General features: G+C 38.0%; 1 protein-coding gene and 1 long non-coding RNA gene across 11 annotated transcripts in view; one reads left to right on the top strand and one right to left on the bottom strand.

Moving 5' to 3' along the window:
- The window catches only part of ADAM23 (ADAM metallopeptidase domain 23), a 67208-nt gene extending 52276 nt beyond the window's left edge, over positions 1 to 14932 (top strand). For 3 of the 10 annotated variants that reach the window (XM_086897318.1, XM_023930433.2, XM_086897329.1), the window contains 3 exons: positions 5426 to 5516; positions 7677 to 7731; positions 11682 to 14932. In XM_086897318.1, coding sequence (XP_086753444.1) covers positions 5426 to 5516; positions 7677 to 7731; positions 11682 to 11795 — 260 coding nt within the window. In that variant the 3' untranslated portion in view covers positions 11796 to 14932. Of the gene's footprint in view, positions 1 to 651; positions 743 to 4074; positions 4213 to 5425; positions 5521 to 7676; positions 7732 to 11681 lie in introns of those variants that run through there. The other 7 variants (XR_015289152.1, XM_086897319.1, XM_086897328.1 and 4 more) reach the window with 6 other exon arrangements.
- LOC147652218 (uncharacterized) lies at positions 9473 to 11682 on the bottom strand. Its single transcript, XR_015289162.1, has 2 exons — positions 10488 to 11682; positions 9473 to 9838 (listed from the first exon to the last, which is right to left on the bottom strand). It is a non-coding gene; the product is annotated as an uncharacterized LOC147652218 (long non-coding RNA).
- Positions 14933 to 19842: the final 4910 nt, after the last annotated feature.

Raw genomic sequence — 19842 nt, 5'->3', positions numbered from 1 at the left:
GAGGATTAAAAATAAGGCCTCAATGTCTTGAGAGACTATCCGAACATATCAAAATATCTAGGGTGTTACTGAAGCATGTTTCTAGGGTAGGTTTTGCTTTTAAAAGGTGTTACCTGGTTTTAGGTCATATAGATAAACACAGTCCTATTGATAAATGCAGTAACAAAGCAAAATATTACTAATTAGTAAAGGAATTGATTTAAAAATTGTTTTGGTTTTTTTTCTTGAGGTGGAATTGTTTCCAAACAATGTTTTCATTTTCTTAATTATGCTGTGGATACAGTAAGTTTCTGGTGATCAAAAAGAAAGTTTTCTTATTGGCAATTTATTTACCTTTTGGCTGTTTTAAAAAAGCAGTAGGTTGAGGATGTTCCCTCTTAGAGTAAATAATGAATCACAAGCTGAAAGGAATTTACAGGAAAACTTTTCATTGAAATATTTGCAAGCATTCAAAGAAAACTGAATAGACCTCATTTCACTGTTTTTAAAGCTACGTTATTTGGTAAATGAAGGTTTGTGAGGAGACTTGAATTGTTTATCCAACAGTGAATTATATCATAAAGTATTCCTTTGAGGAATTATTTCATGTTTTCATTTCAGACATATATGCGATGATTTCCTGAAAAATTCTTCCCTTTTCCCTCCACACAGTGAGCATGGCCGCTAACAGGCTAATAGGTGCAGTGGCAGGGACCATACTGGCCTTGGGGGTGATTTTTGGAGGCACAGGGTGGGGAATAGAGTAAGCACTTTTCTTAGTTTGAGTTCTCTGTCTGGTGCCTTAGTGTGTGAGGTAACCGTATGCACCTGAGCCCTCTGTGTTGCCCCTTAGCTTTGTCCTGTGGTGATCGTATTTGTCGTGTGATTTGACTGTGTCTGTGTCATGTGGTTTGCTCATGCAGTGTTGAACCTTCTCCTGTCTGGGATAATGTGGGGCATAAAACAAAAAGTTTGTGAATTTTTACATTGTCACCATAAAATGAAATGTCTGAATGTTTCCATTACACCAAATTACCAAAAAAAGCAAACAAACAAAAAAAACCAACAAAAAACAAACCAAAAAAAAGAAGAAAGGAAAAGGAGAAAAAATGGAATTTCTTGATTATTTTTCTAAATGGACTGAGTAATGTGAACTGTTTCATTACATGCAGGGCTTTCAGTCTAATGATCAAGCTAGGCAGATGAAAGCTGATGATAGTCATACAGACAGGTAGTTTTACAATAAAGCTTCTGAAGGTTCTGTTGCTAGGATTCTGTTACCTCAAGATAGCACTGTGCTGGAGAGTAGTATTCATATATAAAGAATATGTATGAGAAATTTTTATTATCTTTTCATAGTTCTAGGAAATGGTAATCCTAAGTGTTATCCCAAGACCTCAGTTTTAACAATGGCTATGATTTATATAAATTTGTGTTTACGTATATATGCACATATAAAAAGGCCCATGTAAGAGCTGTCTTCATTCTGCATTCACTGTGCAAATTACAGATGCTATGACTGCCATTTTGCTGCTCTGAGATTTCCAACTTCTCTGTGTTTCTAGTACTATATATGACATCTGGCAAGTGACAGTGGCACCTCTCTCAAGGGGGACTCATTAGCAGGAGAGTCTGTGATTTCCAATCGCAGCTGAGTGCAAAGGCATTCACACACAATTCTAGTCCAGTGAGGCAGCACTTTGTGTGTCTGAGTCTGCAGCCCTAGGAACCTGTCCTTACATGAAACTGATCCAAGATTCTCAGAAGAGACCTTTGTGTTCACAGAGGACAATTACTAGAAAACATATAGAAGGAAAAAGGTAATAAGTCATTTCCTTGAGAAAGATCAGACCTGTGTTTTACTGGTAGCTTTTACAACTGCTTGCTAAAAACTGAAGAAAAACTGTGGAAGCTGTAGAGATTTGGGGGACAAATTCTGGAGCAGAAAATTTACCTACAAGTTGAGGACTACTTGCCTTTTGCTTACATTCTGCCTTGTTCCCTTCTGTTTGTCTCTTCCATCACCTGCTGTCTCAAACCACTCAGCTCTGACCAGTGTCCCTGACCATTTGTTCTTGCTGCTGTATCCTTCTGTACCAATGCCAGCTTTTCTTCATCTCTCCTCTGCTTTTATTGCTCACTACCTGACTCATTCTTTTTGTTTGTCTTCATTCCTTTTTCCTGCATCTCATATTTCTTTGTCCTCTGGTTTCTTCTATAAATGTGCATTCAAGGCAAGCCACTGCTATGTTTTGTTGGTTATAGAAAGCACATAGGAAATGCAAATTCTCTCTCTGTTCCCAGTGCCCTTCAGACCCTGCTGGCCTTTACTGTGTGTGGCTGCAGGGGAGGGTGTGATCACCACAACCTGATGCCAGGACCTGTCCTTCCTCCTCCCTCGCCACTTCACTTGCAAATTGTAAATGCTTGTTCAAAGTGCTGAAATAACCTTAATTGCTTAATGCTTTATGAACTTATTTCAGGAATCATGAGGGATAAAATAGTGCAGTAGGTCTTTTTCCAGGTTTCATACCAAAATGGATACTTAGCTTTGATAACTTAAACCAAAGGATTTGACTGGCAAGAAAATACATCAGATCACCAGCATTGCTGTTACCTGCAGGAGAGTCTGCAGTAAACTTGCCTTTTCTAATACTGGCAGAGTTTCAAATGGTGTGTATTAGTTCCTGTAGGATCTATTTGATGATGATGAAGATTTAGGGAATACTCTAAAATCTACTGAAGTTACAGGTGTGTTCTGCTTTAACATCTTCAGTAGGATTTGTATCAGGGTCCTGAAAGATAGCCAAGGATGGTAGGATAGCCATGCCAGAGGCAGTGTCCTTGCAGGAAAAGGTGTGCCAGGCAGTTATCTGCAGGAGCTTCCTCCTGATAAATTTGTCTGCAGGTTATAGCAGTAGTGTGGCGGAAAGAACAAAGGTACCGAAGTGTTGCCTCCTGTGATAGTCTGGATGGAAAATGATCCTGCAGTATGGTGGTTATTAAAACCTTCCTCTTACTTCTGGTTTGTCAAGCATCTGAGTGCAGTGACTAGAGAGGCTTATTGAGCTGAAACACAGGGATTTTTATTTTTCTTCATAAATGCCCCTTTATTGGTAGCAAAATTCTGGTTTATTAATAATACAATTTATTTGGTAATGCTTAGTAAAACATAAGGCATAGATCCTTACAGTAAGGTACAACACATGAAAGTAATCTCTTTCTAAGTACTTTTAACACAAACTGTGTCCATAAAATGGCTTATCAGTGATCCTCTTAGATCTCTGTATTTTGAAACTGGGATTCAACAGTTGGAGTACTCCAGTCTCTTAAATGTGGTTTCTGTTTAGTCATATTACCTGTTCTACAAGCTTGATTTTTTTTATATTTGTCCTTTTCTATTACCTGACCATAATTGTTTTGTATATTATCTTCTGTTTAAAATTATTGAATTATTTTATATTTATAGTAAATAAAACCAATAATGATTTACTTTATTGAAAGAGTAAAGTGCTGTTTGGTGATTAGATGTGCACCATTAAATCGATACACATCCCTGGGCACTTAACAACCATGGAACAGAGTGAGAAGAGGGATGTAAAAGGTGGTGATTTGGCACATCTTTATCTAATTTATGACTGTTACTATCAATTAATCATTGTACCTCTCTTGTGAGAAGATGGCATTCTATGGCTAGAAAGAAATTGGCTTAAGCCTTGAAAAATGCTAAAGAAATTACAGATAAATCACTTGCTGTGTTTTGAGTCATTTGTTCTGTGAGATCATTTGATGAAATGCAGAGTAAGCCATAGATCTCAGTCAGATATGGTAGCTCATTAGGCTGCTGTTGCTAGCAAGCCTTAATTGGAACCACAATGCCTGCAGGATGGCACTTACCCTCCACCATGCTTACTCCTGTTAATTTGAGTCAGGTGTGGCTTAAAGGTAAGTCCAAATAAGATACATTCTTCCAAATTGTGCAAAATTACCTTTTGATTTGTGTTGGTATATTTGTGCACTGTTCATCTGTAAAGCTCACTATATTTTTCTTCAGTCCAAGTATTTTATTCATATTCTGGCATATTTTTTGTGTAGGAACTGCGGGAAGCAATTTTTAAAACTTTTTCAAAAAGTTTTTCTTTTGGCTAATCAGAATCTCCAGAAGCACTGAGGTGACAAACATGTAGTGGAGGCAATAAAGTTAAGTGGCCACAGTAAATTTTAAACCTTAGGGTAAGTGGTTATTGCAGTGCGTGGGGCTGGGCAGGAGGTTTTGTGATACCAACCTAATAGCTTAAAACTATCAGTTGTTGCAGCTGCCCTTGCTCTTTCTTTGCTGCTCTCTGGCTGCTCCTCTCTCTTCCTCCTGTTATCTGTGTGACAGTTTTCCAAACTCAGTTTCAGAATAATTAATTAGGAAATTTCAATTGCTTTGTAAAAAGGTTGATTTCAGGAGAGTGGGATAGGAGATAAGAATTGTTTTTGAAGGCTATTCCTGAATATGTAAATGGTTAAATAAAAAATATGAGATGCTGCAGAAGAACTGAGTTGCTTTCATTTTGCCTTGAATTCAGATGCAATGTTTTACATCAAAGACTGCAAGAGGAAGTTTTTGTACAGAGCAAACATTACTCAAGCCTATTGTCAGTTTTCCTCTGTCCTGTGTAAACAGAGCACTTAAGGGTCAATTATTAATCTTATTTAGGTGTTCTCTTGCCCTTTTCAGAAAATTGCACGAACATATTTTGTGCTGCTTCTTTTTGTTGCTCTTTTTTTCTGCTCCACCCTTCCCTATTCTGTTGTTCAGTAGCTTCTTGAGGATTATGAAGAGATGCTTTGATGTTTGGAAAGCTCAGTGGAAATAGACTTTTATTTCAACTGTCATTCTGTATTATATAATCCTTTGCTTTTGTCAAACAATTGTAAATTTAGCATTGATGTAACTGTAGGGAGTCTGGACTCTGATGAATAAGTGGTGGTAGATACTCTCAGCTCAGTTTAAAATATCTACACCTTTCAGGAGCTCCATGAAAAAAGAGAGGGGTTTTTGATTTTTTTAATTTCTTTCTCATTTTCTGTAGTCTTAAAACATACAGCAGTCATACTTTTCCCTCTGAGATAAGGAATTATTCACAACTATCTTAGTGTCCTCAGCTGACTGTTCATGCAGCAGGTAATGGAGTAAGTTACAATGGAATTCACTGTCTAATACCAGGTTTTTATCTATGGTAGAAGTCAGCATAGCACAATGCAGAGACCAACAGCTCTGTTTGTTCCTATTGTTAAAGAAAAATAAGTTAAGTTGGCCTTGTTGAGACTGTCTGGAGGCATCACCTTGTGTGCTGTCTGTATGCCCTGAATTGTTTGACTACCCTTCAGATGCTTCACATAATGTGAATGAAGTCATTGGTTCTTATGTCTGTCTTACCCTAATCCTTTATCACAGGTCCTAGTGCCACCAATCTTATAATAGGCTCCATCGCTGGTGCCATCCTGGTAGCAGCTATTGTCCTTGGGGGGACAGGATGGGGCTTTAAGTAAGCAATGCCGCATGTCTTCTCTTCGGTGGCTCTGGCATTTCTATTTCTTGCTTATATCACTAAATTTTGAGTTCCTGCTACAAGAGTTCCCTAGACTCTAACAAATGGCTTTAAACAAGAAAAGAAATTACACATGCAGTAAACAAGTGGAGGAAATGGATTTGAAAAGAGCAAATGTTACCAGGGTGCAAAGTTGAATAACAATGAAAGAATTAGGTGAATTCATGAAAATTAAATTAACACTTAAGGAACAAGGTCTTTTTTCACCTCCATTCAGTGGCATTGTTCTCAGAAGCTGATTACATTGGTTAAAAAACCCTCAAAAGATATGTGTCTTATTTTGAATGTAGTAGTACTTTCAAACCACTCAACTTTTTGACAAATGAGCAATATTGTGTAAATGATCAGGTGGAAGGAGCAGAGTAGTTTTCAGGAACAACTGTGTTGACATAGTTGACTCAGGAACAGCAGACCCAACTTGTTTGTGGTTACTGTTTTAATTACTTTTATTATTGATACACAATTAAAAAAACAAAACAAATTCAGGTTCAGAGAGACCATTTTGAAATCTTGAGCTTTCTCCTGAAAGATGAAAGCATTTCTCTCCCCATTCTAGTTCGATGTGTTTTGTAACTATGAACTAGCAGATTAGTCATTCCACTTGGGACTGTTAAAAGAAACAGAGTCTTGTACAAAGGTACTTAATTCCTAGCCTTTTTGTAGTGTTCATTCTTCCCACTTGCATGGTCTGTATTTGGTAAAAAAAAATCTCCCTTTAGAATCAGTGTTTATAACCTAACAGATCATGGGAGTAATTAAGTACAAGTGATTTCTCATGGTATTTAAAGTTGTTGTTTCTTTTCAATAACAGGAATCAAGGTTAAGCCATGATACAACAATAAGCCATAATTCTTCAAGGAGAATAAGTAGTAGTAATAATAATGATAATACAAAGAACAGTTTCTATGGGCTCTACTCATATTTCATGTCAAAGTTTGTGAAGAAAAAAATGATTAAGGCAGTTATCAAAGTAGAAATCTAGTGATAAGGTCTAGTTTATCTTGTTACTCACTTTCAAAGGTCACCTGAAAATGTTTTACTTCTGGTTTATACTCTTATATTTTCAAAGTTTCAGCTGGCCTTAATTAAACATGCATATAGAAGCAAAATATTTCAAAATCTTTTTCAGGCCTGCTGAAAACTGCAAATCAGCCTTTTCCCTTTCTCCTGGACAAGGCAATTACTCCCAGTTGCACTGCCTGTCACTGTTGGGTGTTCTCAGAAAGACTCAGCACCTGCCACATTCATTTTTCTCTCAGTGCCTGTTGCGAGGGTGCCCATGAGAATTAACCAAGCTAGATTCTGTCAGGAAAAAGTCAGCTTACCCTTTTGGATGTTTTTTACCCTAAGAGACATTTATCCATTACTTAGCAAGTCATAGACTTTGCAGAAACAGGGTGTGCATCCCTAGATGATAAGCTTGTACTGCACAAGGTAGTTTGCTAAAAACAAAATACATGTCATGAAAATATAAAATAGTCAGTTCTTCCTCTGAGTCTTTTCAAGTCACCTTTTGCCCTTTGCCGTCAGCACTGCAGCCCCTGCCTCCAGCAGCCACAGAGCTTGAGACCTTGCACAAAAGAGAGGAGTAGGACAATCCCTCCCTGTCTAAAACAATACAGGATTTAATTGATTATTTCTTCTTTGTGTTTCACAATTCTCAAACTGCTGTCACAAGTGGTCAGCTTTGCACCCTGGTGTCATTTGTTTGCTCAAAGGGAGAAGTTCATTATCCCTACAGAGGATCTGCACTGGAAATGCCTCCTGAAGCTCTTACTCTCACAAGAGCAAGACACAACTGTTTATTCTGTAGCAGAACCTCAAATACACTGGCCTGGCCTAGCTCACAGCTTGAAGTGCATGTTTCTTCTGGGGGCCAGAGGGGAACAGAAGAGGCTTTTCAGCTTGTACACAAAGAGGGCTAGCACATGTAGACCCCTGATACCTGGCTTCAGATAGATCTGGAGGGACAGAGGAGGATAATAAAGGGATTTTTTCTTTTCTTTTTTTTAAGCAAGTGATATATTTAGTCTCTGCAACTATGAGAGAAGATAGCTAATGCTTTACAAACTGGGAGATGTGATTTCTGTTTCACAGGTTATCAGATGTTCATATGAACATACGGTACTGTGGTGTCAAGTCCATATCAAACGTAAGCTGCAACTAAGCAAACTTTGTTCATGAACCGAGGTGGGGGGTGGGGGTTGGAGGGGAAGTGTAAAAGAAGGCTTGATGCAAATTCAGAGAAACAAAGTAAAAACAGCTCAACAAACAACTTCCAGATTCAAGAATGAATCCAAGGTTAATTGTCAATCAAGTTAATGTGTGGGCAGAATAGGAAAGAAAATGTTAACTGACAATTTTGCAGAATATAGAATCTTATTAGACATTACAGGTGGCTTAAAGGCTGTGGTTAAAAACCTTGTTAAGAAGTAGATTTTACTCAGTTGAGCCTTGCATAGTACTTTTAAATCTGTTGGTATTTAGACAGCAGTAAGAACTTAACTTTGATGCAGCAAGTCTGTGCAAGGTTTCAGTATACAGTGTTTAATATAGGAAGGACATTTTTATCATTAGAGAGTATCTCCAGGGCTGACACTTTTTTTCCTAGCACATATTCTAGCACTCAGTTCTGCTACGCTACTGCAGTAATAACAAGTAAATTAATGCTTTTGTTACTGACTTCAACAGCAATTTGGTAACAAAACACTGCTAAGAGGTAATATTAGTAAGAGTGATGTGCAAACGCACATGAAAAGCTGCTGCTTGTTATAGCAGAATAAAAAAGTGGCATATAGAGAATTGATTGTAGTCACAATTCTATTTCCAGCAATTGATCTTCAATAAAGAGCTGCAAGGTTTTGTTTCTTTAACAGAAGATTAATGGAGGAACCAAGGACTTACCCAGCTATAAGAGATGCTGAGGTTGAGCACTGGTCTGTGTGGTTGTGTTTAGACCCTAAAGGTTTTCACAAGTTAAAGCAGTGGAATGCTGGTGGCAATTTTATGTGGAAGGAGGTTTTGGTCCCTTACCAGCATTTCCATCAAGCATGAATTGTGGACCAAAATCCAGTCATCACTGCACAAACAGCAGCTAGAATCAAACATGAGGTATTTTCTCATTTTTTTGCCAAACCACTGGAATAAATGGAAGATCGGTGTCTTATTTTAAGCTGCTTTTTTTAATCCCTCATTTTGTTAATTTTAATCAGTTTTATAGCAAAAGTTAATTTATTTAAGCTCTACTTCAGCATTTGAACCATGCTTTAGGAATTCCTATGAAAACATTAGCTAGTTGAAATGATTAAAATACTGTGTTTGCATAAAATCTGCAAATACTTTAATAAAGCTTTGTACTTACATGATCACACACAGGGGCACACATTTGTCAGTAATGTACTCTATGGCCACATTCCTAGTTGGTTGCACAAAAGAATGCAGCAGATTGCAGCAAGGCATTTCTTGAATACATCCAGCCCTTTCTGAAACCAGTTTTTCTTTTCTGAAATATTGGTTTTTTGTAAACATGACCATTTCAGGCAGTGATGTGCTGTAGCATGGAGTGCTTTCTTGATTAAAAATAAGCTATACTTTTCTTTTTGTTAGAGACTCTTTTTCTGGTTGGATTACAGACAGAAAGGCTGACCCTCATTATTAAAAGAGGCATTAACATTTTAAATGCAAAGAAGTTGATGTTCTAAGATCTTCCACATAAACCAACAGAAGACTAGGAAGCAGCATCATTCTCCTGGGTGTCCTTCCATAGAGGACACTTCTGCTCCCTTACCATTTAACTGAAACATAGCAGAAGGAACCTTGTACTGCTATAACTTCTAGCTATAAATAGTGGAAATATCCAGAAACTGCTACTCAACTACTCTCCTTTATTGTAATTTTCTTGGGGAAGAGGGAGACTTGTTCTATTTGACAACTTAAATTAGGCTACTAATTGTCTTCATTTTAGTATTAATGAATATTTAGTATTAATGTATACTAAATATTATATGAATATTAGTATTAATGGTTGGTAATTCAGGATGAAGTTGTTAAAGCAGGTCAGGTAATCAGAACAGAATTTCAATTCCTACAGGGTAACACCTCCCTGCCCACCTCTGAAGTGCTATGATGGCAGTTCTTGTTAAAGCTTTGCATGTGTGTACCGTTTCCTTACTGACACTGTACCTCATAGTTCCGTATTTCAGCTCTTATTTTAGTTCTTCACGTTTCTCTCTCTCATACAACATTGTTAGCAGAATATCCTAAGTGAAGAAAGGCAGTGGTTTGGTCAGTATCTTGTTCCTCGAAGACTGTATTTCTGCTGAATAAAACTAGGAAATAAGTAAAGATATGGTTTGGACAGATCACAGAATGTATTATGAGGCTTGTACTGGAACAGTACACTAGTGAAGATCGGGTTAGAAAAGAACAGATAGGATAAAAGTCAAAAGAGTTTTGTTAGATTGTACTGGGAAGCTAGCATAACATCTATCCTCTGTACCATGTTCTAAGACTTTAAAGTCCATTTCTTTAATTAAAATAAGCTCAGGTAACAATGTAATTCAGTGTCTGTTTTAAGGACTTGTTCTCTTCAAGCAAACGGGAATTTGGTACTTCCTATATAATAGAAGGACAAGTCATGTCACCTGGATTTTCCATCTCCATTGTTGATTCAAAAGGACTAATTAGTTGTTTATCAGTAATACTTGAATTCAGGATGCTAGACAGTATTTAAAAGGAGGAGGTGGGGGGAAGCAAAGCAGACATGTCCTTTTCCTGTTTAAATTGTCAGGACAAGCAGATGCACAGCAGCCTTTAACTCACATTTAACCAAGTTTTTTAATATTCAGACTACCTATCTGGCAGTTTTGCAAGTTGGCCTGAAAATTAATTTTCTCATCTCAAATTTACCTGTAGTTTAGAGGACGAGGAATTGAGATACTGAGGTTGTCAGCCTTACTCCAAAGGAGCTTTAGTACAGTAATCCTGGAGGGGAAAAGACTGAAAGATGAATACAGTAATCTTCTTTCAGAAACTAGCAATTCTTAAGCATTCATCTTGCACAAATCCAACCACAGGCATCCAAGGAAAAAGCCAAAATCAAGGATGCCCAAGAATTACCAGCCTCTAGAAGTCCTCTCAAAAAGATGTTGCCTTAGTATTAGTCTCAAACCACTGGTTAAACCTTATCTTTAGAATGAAAATTGTAGCAATGGTAGCAGTTAACAGGGTTGCAGAAGATTGAAAATCCAGGGGTTGGTCTGTAGCTCTAGGGAATATATTAATTCCTGTTCTGTATTTTTTGCATGTTGGTTTGGTGGTGGTAGTGGTGTGTATGCCCAATGGTGAAACTAAATGCATGAGCCCCTTGCTTGATGCCCCACATAAAGCCAGATACTGGGGAGGTTGCACCCAACTTTTGTTGTTGCTTCCTAATGTCTTGCTGTTTGACATAGGACATCAACATCGCAGGAGATTGGATGTCACCAGCTTGCTGCCCACTGTTAACATTCAGTTCTAATCACACAACTGACAAAGCTGTCCAGTCTCCTTCGAATGCAATGTCTCAGCTGTCTTTTGCACCTAACTAAGATTCACAGCATTTATGGTCAATGGTGTGGTAAGAGCTCACAAAGGCACACACACTTTTGTCACATTGGGTTACAGAAACTTAATTGTGGTGTAGCCACAGCTGAGCGCATGCTCTGAGAACTCAAGCCTCAGGGCTGAAACATTGCCATTCCTGGCACTTGTGACTCATTGTCTTTAGGTAGATGCGTGCATTCTTGGCCCAGTGCACACAGGTTATTGGGAGCTGGGAAGTTCTACAAATTTAGAACACCAGTTGAAGCACTACAGAAGTTATTGATTTCTGTATGCCAGCATGCTCTTTAAACTGCATAAGGAAGCCAGTACTTGATATCATGCTGAAGAAAGCATGCAACCAAATTCTTTGAACAGTTACCCCTTGAAAAAGTTACTGGTAAACTGTGTCAGTGTGAGCCTTTTACTTTACTACGGCCTTAGCAATGGCTTTGTTCCTGTTATATCTAACTAATGTCTTGCATTTTTCTCTTTCCATCTCCTTTTGATGCAACCTGGAAGAAATGTCAAAAAACGAAGGTTCGATCCAACTCAACAAGGCCCTATCTGAAGAAATGCCATTCAAAAAACTGCTTCTTGCACTACTGGATTTTGGGTATGATGTCTTTGCTGTAGCTACACAGGAACTAAATCAGTACGGAAGAACATGAGAACAGTAACCATAAACACAAAGTTGGGATGTTGGGATGTGATTTGGTAGAACATTGTCCTCTTTGGAGATAAGTTGGAAATACTTCCTCTATTCACCTTCCTCCTGTTAACATTAACTGACAAGTGGTACAAGCAAACTGCTTCAAAAATCAGGTGTTTTTTTCCTTTTCTCAAATTACAAAGGAGACACACAGACCAAGTGCAATAAGAGAACTGTTCCAAAATAATGGAATGGCAAAAGATTCTTTCCCAGCCTGCTGGCACTCTAATTTCACTTGAGTTCGCATGACTTCCTTTTTCTTATCAAACTCCAGTGGCATGAGGAGCTAATTTTGAAAGGGTAACCTGCATGGCTCACATACAAACAACCAAGTTAGCAAGCTGACCCCAAGCAGAATGTGCAGCCCAATAAATATAAACCACTGGGAAGCCATTGCCAGGCTTCAATAGCTTTGCCAGCCATGCAGTGCATTCTGCTGCTGGACTTAAGGGTTCCCTGCACCTTGAGCTCACTGTCTACCTTGGACAGGAGCCTGTTGGGTATGGAAGCTAGTAAATGATGGATGGAATTCTTCCAAGAAGGAAAAAGTGTAAATATGGAAATAAGATTTTGATGCATCATTTTCACAGATTATATATAAATTATATATATATGAGAGAAAAGAATTTCCATATAAAAAGGTTCTATTCTTTATGTAAATCTATTTTTGATGTTGGGTTTGGTTTTGGGTTTTTTTCCTCCCCATTTTTTCTGTAGCATGTTGTACAGCAGATGTTCTGGGCTTGCTCAAAAAAGGCAGATAACAGCATGCAGATGCAGGGAGTTCTGACACCAAACAGATGTGATCTAAAGTTTGTATGCTTGAAACCAAAAACAATTAAAATGTATAAATGCATATCTATGTATTGACTATAAGTCTGAATTACTTTTTTTGGCTGTTATACAGACTTTTCCATTATATAAGTAACACACTCTCAAACAAATCACAGAAGTGCCAAGCTCTTTTTTTTTTTTTTCTTTTAAGAAAAGCTACTTTTTTTTTCCTGCCTAGATTCTGTAAAATAAAAACTTAAATAAGCCTTAAAGTACTCAAAAGAAGTTAAAGCTTGGAATGAGTTATTCTTGCCTTGCCTTCTACCCATCCATTTGAAGCAGCTTGCAAAGGTGATTGACTGACCTTTTTTAACTCACTCCCTGTATCTCTTTGATGCATGTCACTTTTCAAAGTTTAATGCAAGATTAATACTTTGACCCTTGGCTACTGGTAGCCAGTTACCATCACAACATATGCAAAATCCCAGGTAATTTCAGGTGTGTTGTCATTACTTTTAGAGACACCTTCTGTACAAACACAGATTTTTAGACAGCAGTCCTGGGCAGCAGTCCTGTGTCCCTAGAAACCAGGCTCACCTGGCTGCAGCTGCCTTGAGAAAGGTTTGTGAAGAGGTCTAGTTTAGGGCTCCCTTAAAGTACAGAGCTGAACAGTCTGGCTCATCCTTTTAAACCTGACTTAAATCATTTGGTAAGTGAAATAACTGAAAATTTAATTGCTGTGTCTACTGATAATTAATCAGAATTAAAGACTTTTGTAATTTTGCATCTAATTTAAAAGTTGTAGCTTAGTAACAACAGAAGCCCAGTTACACTAGTTCTGGCATCTTTGTTCAGAGGACATCCATTTCCCAAGTTAGCTTTAAGAGCCAAAACATTAAAAAATGCTGCAGACATTTTCCTGTGAGTTATAAAACCTGATTTCAGTTATTTTTCTTATTATGATAATGTTCAATTCCATAGTCTCAATGTATTGGTTTTGATTCATAGTTATTAAATATTTTCAAACAGCTTTAACATAATCACATTTACACTTACTACATTATAAGTTAAAGGTGCTGCACACACAGGTAGTTGACATTAATAGGAATTATAAACCTTATTCTGAAAGTTTTCTGCTTGGCTTTAATCAGAATCAAATAGTGACATTTCTCTATTGACAAACCAAAAATACTTGCAACTCTATTATGGTTCTCTAAAAATGCTTTGATTGGGAACACAATGTCTAACTTTTTTCAGGTTCTGCTTCCAAAGCAGGCATAACCCACAACAGAAACACCAGTGGTATCAAAAATTACAATAAGTCAACTGGATATACATGAATTACCTGTGTAATAAACCTTGGAGAAGCATTTCACAAACAACATTGTTAGTGTGTGATGTTTTAGATCAGACCACAGTGGTCCCCAGCTACTATGTATATATGTTCAGTGCTGGAGTAACATTTTTATTTACACCAGCAGTTTCATAGCAATTAGGATTTCTTGACTGATTTAATGCTCCTGTCCTCAGCCACTGTGTGTATGGGAAGAACACACTTTCTGCCCTGTGTGTACGTGACACAAGTGACAACACAGCCCAGAGCTAGCACAGGCTGAGGTGCTGGTAGACAGTTAAAAGACTGGATTTGTGATAGGTGTTGATTTTGTACATCCCCCTCACTGTGCTTTGGGAAGTGCATAACCATTTAGCAGTAACTTGTTCATTGCAAAGCGTCACCAAAAGAAGACCAGGTTGATTCTGCCTCCATTTCATCCACTCTACTTTTGCTCCATTATTTACCTATTCAGCTGGACAAGAAACTGTGGTAACTGTGTAGCTCATTCCAGTCTGCTGCATGATCTCACTGATTTGATCTGATACTCCTAAAAGAGAAGTCTGCAAGGCAAATTTACAGCTGTATAGGTGCATGTTCTACAAACAGATCACTTAAGGCTGGAGTCTAACCAATTTTTCTTTACTATGCAAAGATGGGTATTGCACAAACAGATGAGACAAATGTCTAAGGAAATGCCATAGAATACTTGAAGTTATGTTTTAAGCCTAATCAGTCATGTTTTATATTCATTACTGCTTCCACTGTTACTCTTCCTTTTAAAAATGATTTGTAATTATTTTTTAAAGTGCACAACTTGATGTTGTTATAAATCAAGTTTTTGTTTGAAGTTAATACTCATTCATATCCTGTTGGCTGCTAATGAATGGAAATTCAATAGTTCTTGTTCTGCATCTTAGCAAGATGAGTATTAAAAATGTCATGAACATGGAATGGAGTAGTTTTTAATTTTCAATTTTTTTTTGCTTATTTATTCTCTCAGTTTAATTTAATTTCTGTGTTCAAGGTGTCATCACATTTGTAGTACTGGAAATTGAATGGAGTTTTCTTTTATGAAAGATCTCAAACTGTGTCAAATCTCACAGTGAGGCTTTGTCTGTGGGAGGACACTGCACGCAGCCTTTCTGCCGTGCATGGAACCAGCGCCTCGGCACCCAGGATGGTCCCAGCCTGCTTCAAGTCCCAGCTGCTGGCTACACTGAGTTCAGTGAGATCTGGAGGCTTTTCTTAGTTGAGGGTAGCCTTTTCCAGCTCAAAAATCTGAATCATATAATTACAAGAAGTCCAAATATAAGGCCCTTGAAGTATTCTTTAAATAATTACATCATAACAACCAGATACTATGGCCATCACTTTAATGGAATACTGAATGAAACTCCATTTCCCTTTTATTTTTTTGCCAGAATAACTCTAGTGAAGCCAGCCTGGGAAAATTAAATGCATGCATGTCACAGTTACCAGATAACTACTGATATTGTTTTGCTTTCTCCAGCTCCAGTCAGGGAAACAAAATACACTTTTGTGTTAGTGTCTCCCAAGGTTCTGTATGAAAACATGTTTCTCATTTAGAACAATAGACTGAGGGAACACTCTCAATAATGGATCCACTATTATCCACTTCTATTTCCTGTCATTTGAATATAGGATTTTATCTATAACCTCAATATAAACATGCAACATTTTGGCTATAATTAGAATAGACAGACATTCCTTAAAATAGAAGTTAAGGCTTTTGCAGTATATGAATAGAAAAGCAATATAGAGACAGATGCATACCTGCTTTTGATTTTACAAGAAAAAAATCTTAGAACTGTTTTTGAAAACTCCCTCAATTCCAGCACAAAACACTGAAGAGCAATCTTGCTGGGGCACCTACTACTGTGAACAAAACCAACACAACACCAAGCCATGTTGTACAAACCCAAAACTGCCTCTTTGGTTCTAAATGCAGTTCCTATAGATTCCTACCTACAGGAGCTGAAAAGTTAATTTAACATGAATCATCCATCAGTAATATAGAGACTGTTTAAGTGCCCACAAAAAGCTTAAATTAAAAAAAACATGACTAAGAATTTTAGTAGTAGAGATGCTCAAACCAGTACAACTGAAAGCAAAAGGTGACAAAAGCCTTTTAACTTAAAATGACATCCACTATAATTCAGTTCAGTGATTTATTGTTCACAACTCAGCAAGCACATTGTTGTAGGTTTGTGGAATAAGTTATTTAGTGGGAACAGGTAACACAAGAGGGGACACAACCCCTAGACACAAGGGGTCCACATCAGACCAGCATCAGCAGCCACAACGTGTTATTTCTGAACAACCACAAACTACCAAGAGCAGCATAATTATGAATGCTCTAAGTTGTAGAAAACCCATAATCAAATGTCAGTTAACTTTTTCATATTAAAATTTTCTTCTAAGAAAGCTTGGGATAAGTCTTGGGATAGTCCTCATCTTTACCACTAACACTGTAACTAGCACACTTTAGTGTGGCACTTTCTGAGCCAGTATAAGAATTTCCCCTATCAAAGCTGGAATCTCAAAGCATGGAAGAACTTAACACACATTTTACATGGTCCAAGTCCAATTGTCAGATTTGATAAGCACAACACTCCACCGCTGTATATCATATGTTATAAATACAACATATATTACATCCTACATTCACAGATTTCCTCAGCCATCAGTCCAGTTACTGAAGTTTGAATTTGCCTTGGAGTATGAAGCAATGTTTGCATCTGTACTACACAGAGAAGTTGAGAGGAAGACTGGTTATTGCAGCTGTATTTTAACCGGTGACAAAGGCATAAGCATAACACACTCCTTACATTACACAGCAGTAACATGCTGTGGGTTATAACATCAGTTTTGCCTCTTATGCAGAAAAAAAGTTCCCCCACTCATAACATGTGCTCCTTCACTGCAGTCTAACCCGGACACTGTGCAGCCAAAAAACACCACAGGCAAATTAATTTTGATTTGTTTCCTATCTCCAGCTGAGATGGTGGTCAGTTTATTCTCATGAATGAAATGTCTAAATATCTCAAACCTAGTGCTATTTGCATAAACCTTAAGAAAAATTTTAAATGATAACTTCATGACAGCTGAGCTAAACCTAATTCCATATAAATTGCAGGAAGCATATACTAACAACTGACAGCTCCCAGGTTGCCCACTTGACTTCTTTGAAAGTGTTTTGTGCATAATGGAAACAAGAATCAATATCCTTATGCATGTTGCCCACACTTTACATCCAACTTGTAACTTGCCTTGAAACAGAATAAGCACGGACCTTATTAATTCAGTACAGTTTTTCATAGATAGGGTCTTTGGACTGTTGAGGTTTTAACTATACCCACTCTTAAGAGGGGATTCCTCAACACACATCACTCAGGGTGCTGTGGATTCACAGCACAGTGGAACACTCCTAATCAGCACATAAAAGCTTTACTGTTCCAAGAAAGGAGTATTTAGTATTGCAGAAAACTGAACGGATCTATCCCTAGCATCTAATCCAGGTGATAGGGCACCTGGGTGCCTTTTGGAACTTCAGCACAACAACAAACAAAAAAAAGCACAGTACTTGTAATAGCAGAGTTATTTGCTTAGAGAAACAACCGCTCCTTCTCCCCTCCCAGCTGGCTACTGACCTGCAGACTAGCCAAGATAGAAGTTTCTACACCTGAGGGTTAAAGAAGAAAATGGCACCACCAGCACCAACTGATATTCCTGTGAGCCTGCAGGTTTGACAAGGTTCTAAGGACCTTTGGTGGGAGCTGTGCTGAATGGCACCTTATGCTGTCAAGCTGAAGGAAGTGCCCAGACCCTACAGGCACAACACACCGCTATTTTCCACTGGTCAGTGGTCTGAGCTGTGTGACCACAGTGTTGGGGACACCTAAAGCTCCACCTGTCTATAGCAAAGCTTGACTTTGTGTGACTGCACCAAGATGCTTCCACTCCTCTCATCAGCTTATGTAAACAGAGATGTTTATCTCCCTAACAAGGGCCTCTTCCCAAAACATGATTTATAGCAATCTGGTTTGCTCCAAAACACACTAATAACTGTATAATTAGAGAATAAACATACAGAATTTGCAGTAGCAATGCTCATGGTTTTGTTAAACAGTCTCAATCTGTTCTTTCAAAGAGAAGGCTCAAGTTACTTTTAAGTACAAGCACCACAGTCTAAACATCTATACTCCATTCATATATTTATGTTGGGATTTGACATATTCTGACCATCCATTTCCTCTCCAGACCTTTTCCCTTGTCAACATGCCTCATTCTGAGGGTGGCACAACAATGAAATCAGATGGAGGCAAAGTGCACAAGCAAGCCTATTTCCTCTGCAGTCAGTCACTTCTCCCCTATTTCCTTTCAGGCACATCTGAACTCTGTATTGCTATTTCAAGACTTGCTCCATTATGAAGTTACTTTTACAGATATTGTTAACAATAACATAGTTTACAGACAATAAATGCTTGACCAGGATTTCTGCGCAATGAGAAAGCAGTTCCAAGAAATGCAACAATTTTAGTGCCCTCCAGCATTCACTGAAGAGCTTCAGGAAATTAAAGATTTTAAGTTCTGCTTTGTGTAATGAGGAGATCTTGAACACAAGACTGAAAATTGCCTCATTTGCAGGAAGAAAAAAAAGGAAGAATTCCATTACCTTAGAGACTCCTGTGTGCTGTTGGATCAGAGGGCTAGGCAGGTAGGTAAAAGATTCAGGTCCATTACATTTTTGCTTCAGTTTTCCTTCCTCTGATTTGGCTGGGCATTTTTCACTTCTAACACAAGATCTCTAGGACAGGACCTCAAAGGTGACCTTTAGCACCTAGGCCAGGGATCCCTGGGTTTAGGCAGAGCTAGTTGGCTGATAAGTTTGAGACAACCCCCCTCCCCATAGTTCTTATTCAAAAGAACTATAATCTTCATTAAATACGCATTTTTTTTTAGCTGTGCCTAATCAGTAAAATTATAGGAAAGAAAGGACCTTGTTGAATCAAACTATAGTATTTTCAGAAATTCTAAATTAAACTCACTACATAGAAATCCACTCTAGTATCACCTTTGTCACATCCCCTTTGAGAATTAGTTTCAAAGGGTATGTTTGTGAAATAAAAATGGGAGTTTCAAAGGCTGAGTGGTCTGACCTGATAAAAATAAATAAAATATATACTCAACTTTTTAAGAATACCCCAATGTTCTATCTGCCTCTATCATATGGTTCCTTACTGGTAATGTATGTGTTTTGTCTCATCTAAGTATTCTAAATGACAGAACTTGTACTTCACTCAGAAAAATCATTCAAGAAGGTAGATTTCTCAGCCAATAAATTATTCATGGCAGATCTGGCATATTAAAAAAACCCCAACTTTCTCCTCTGACAACAGCAGTAGTGTACTTTTAAGGTTTTGCATCTGTGTTTTGAAGAGTTGCAAGTACTTTATAAGTGCCAAAGAACCCAGCAGGAACTAATAGCAGAACACAGAGCAAAGCAGATGGTCCAGCAAACAGCCTGAAAATGAGCAGGCAACCAAGGAGAGACAAAGATCCCACAATTCCCTTTCACACAAAACAGAGTATCTATCCTCATTACAGAATCTCCTGTTACCTATTTCTTGGCCCTAAATAATTTGCTATCCCCCTCCAATTTCTTTTTGAAGACTACTTTCCCAATCAGCTTTGAGTGGGAATGTGCAGGCTCCCAGCACGGGGGCATGGCTGCCAGAGGAGTGTCTGTGCTGTAGGGTGAGTGTGACAGTGGTAGGGCTGACACCCCTCCTTGGCAGCCAACTGACCACCCTGAGGGAAGCGTGCTCAAACACCTTTTT

The sequence above is a fragment of the Cyanistes caeruleus genome, chromosome 7, assembly GCF_971803275.1.
Source record: "Cyanistes caeruleus chromosome 7, bCyaCae1.hap1.1, whole genome shotgun sequence".
In the NCBI taxonomy this organism is placed as follows: domain Eukaryota; kingdom Metazoa; phylum Chordata; class Aves; order Passeriformes; family Paridae; genus Cyanistes; species Cyanistes caeruleus.
The sequence above is the reverse complement of the archived record's forward strand: the minus strand, read 5'-3'. Positions and strand labels throughout refer to the sequence as shown.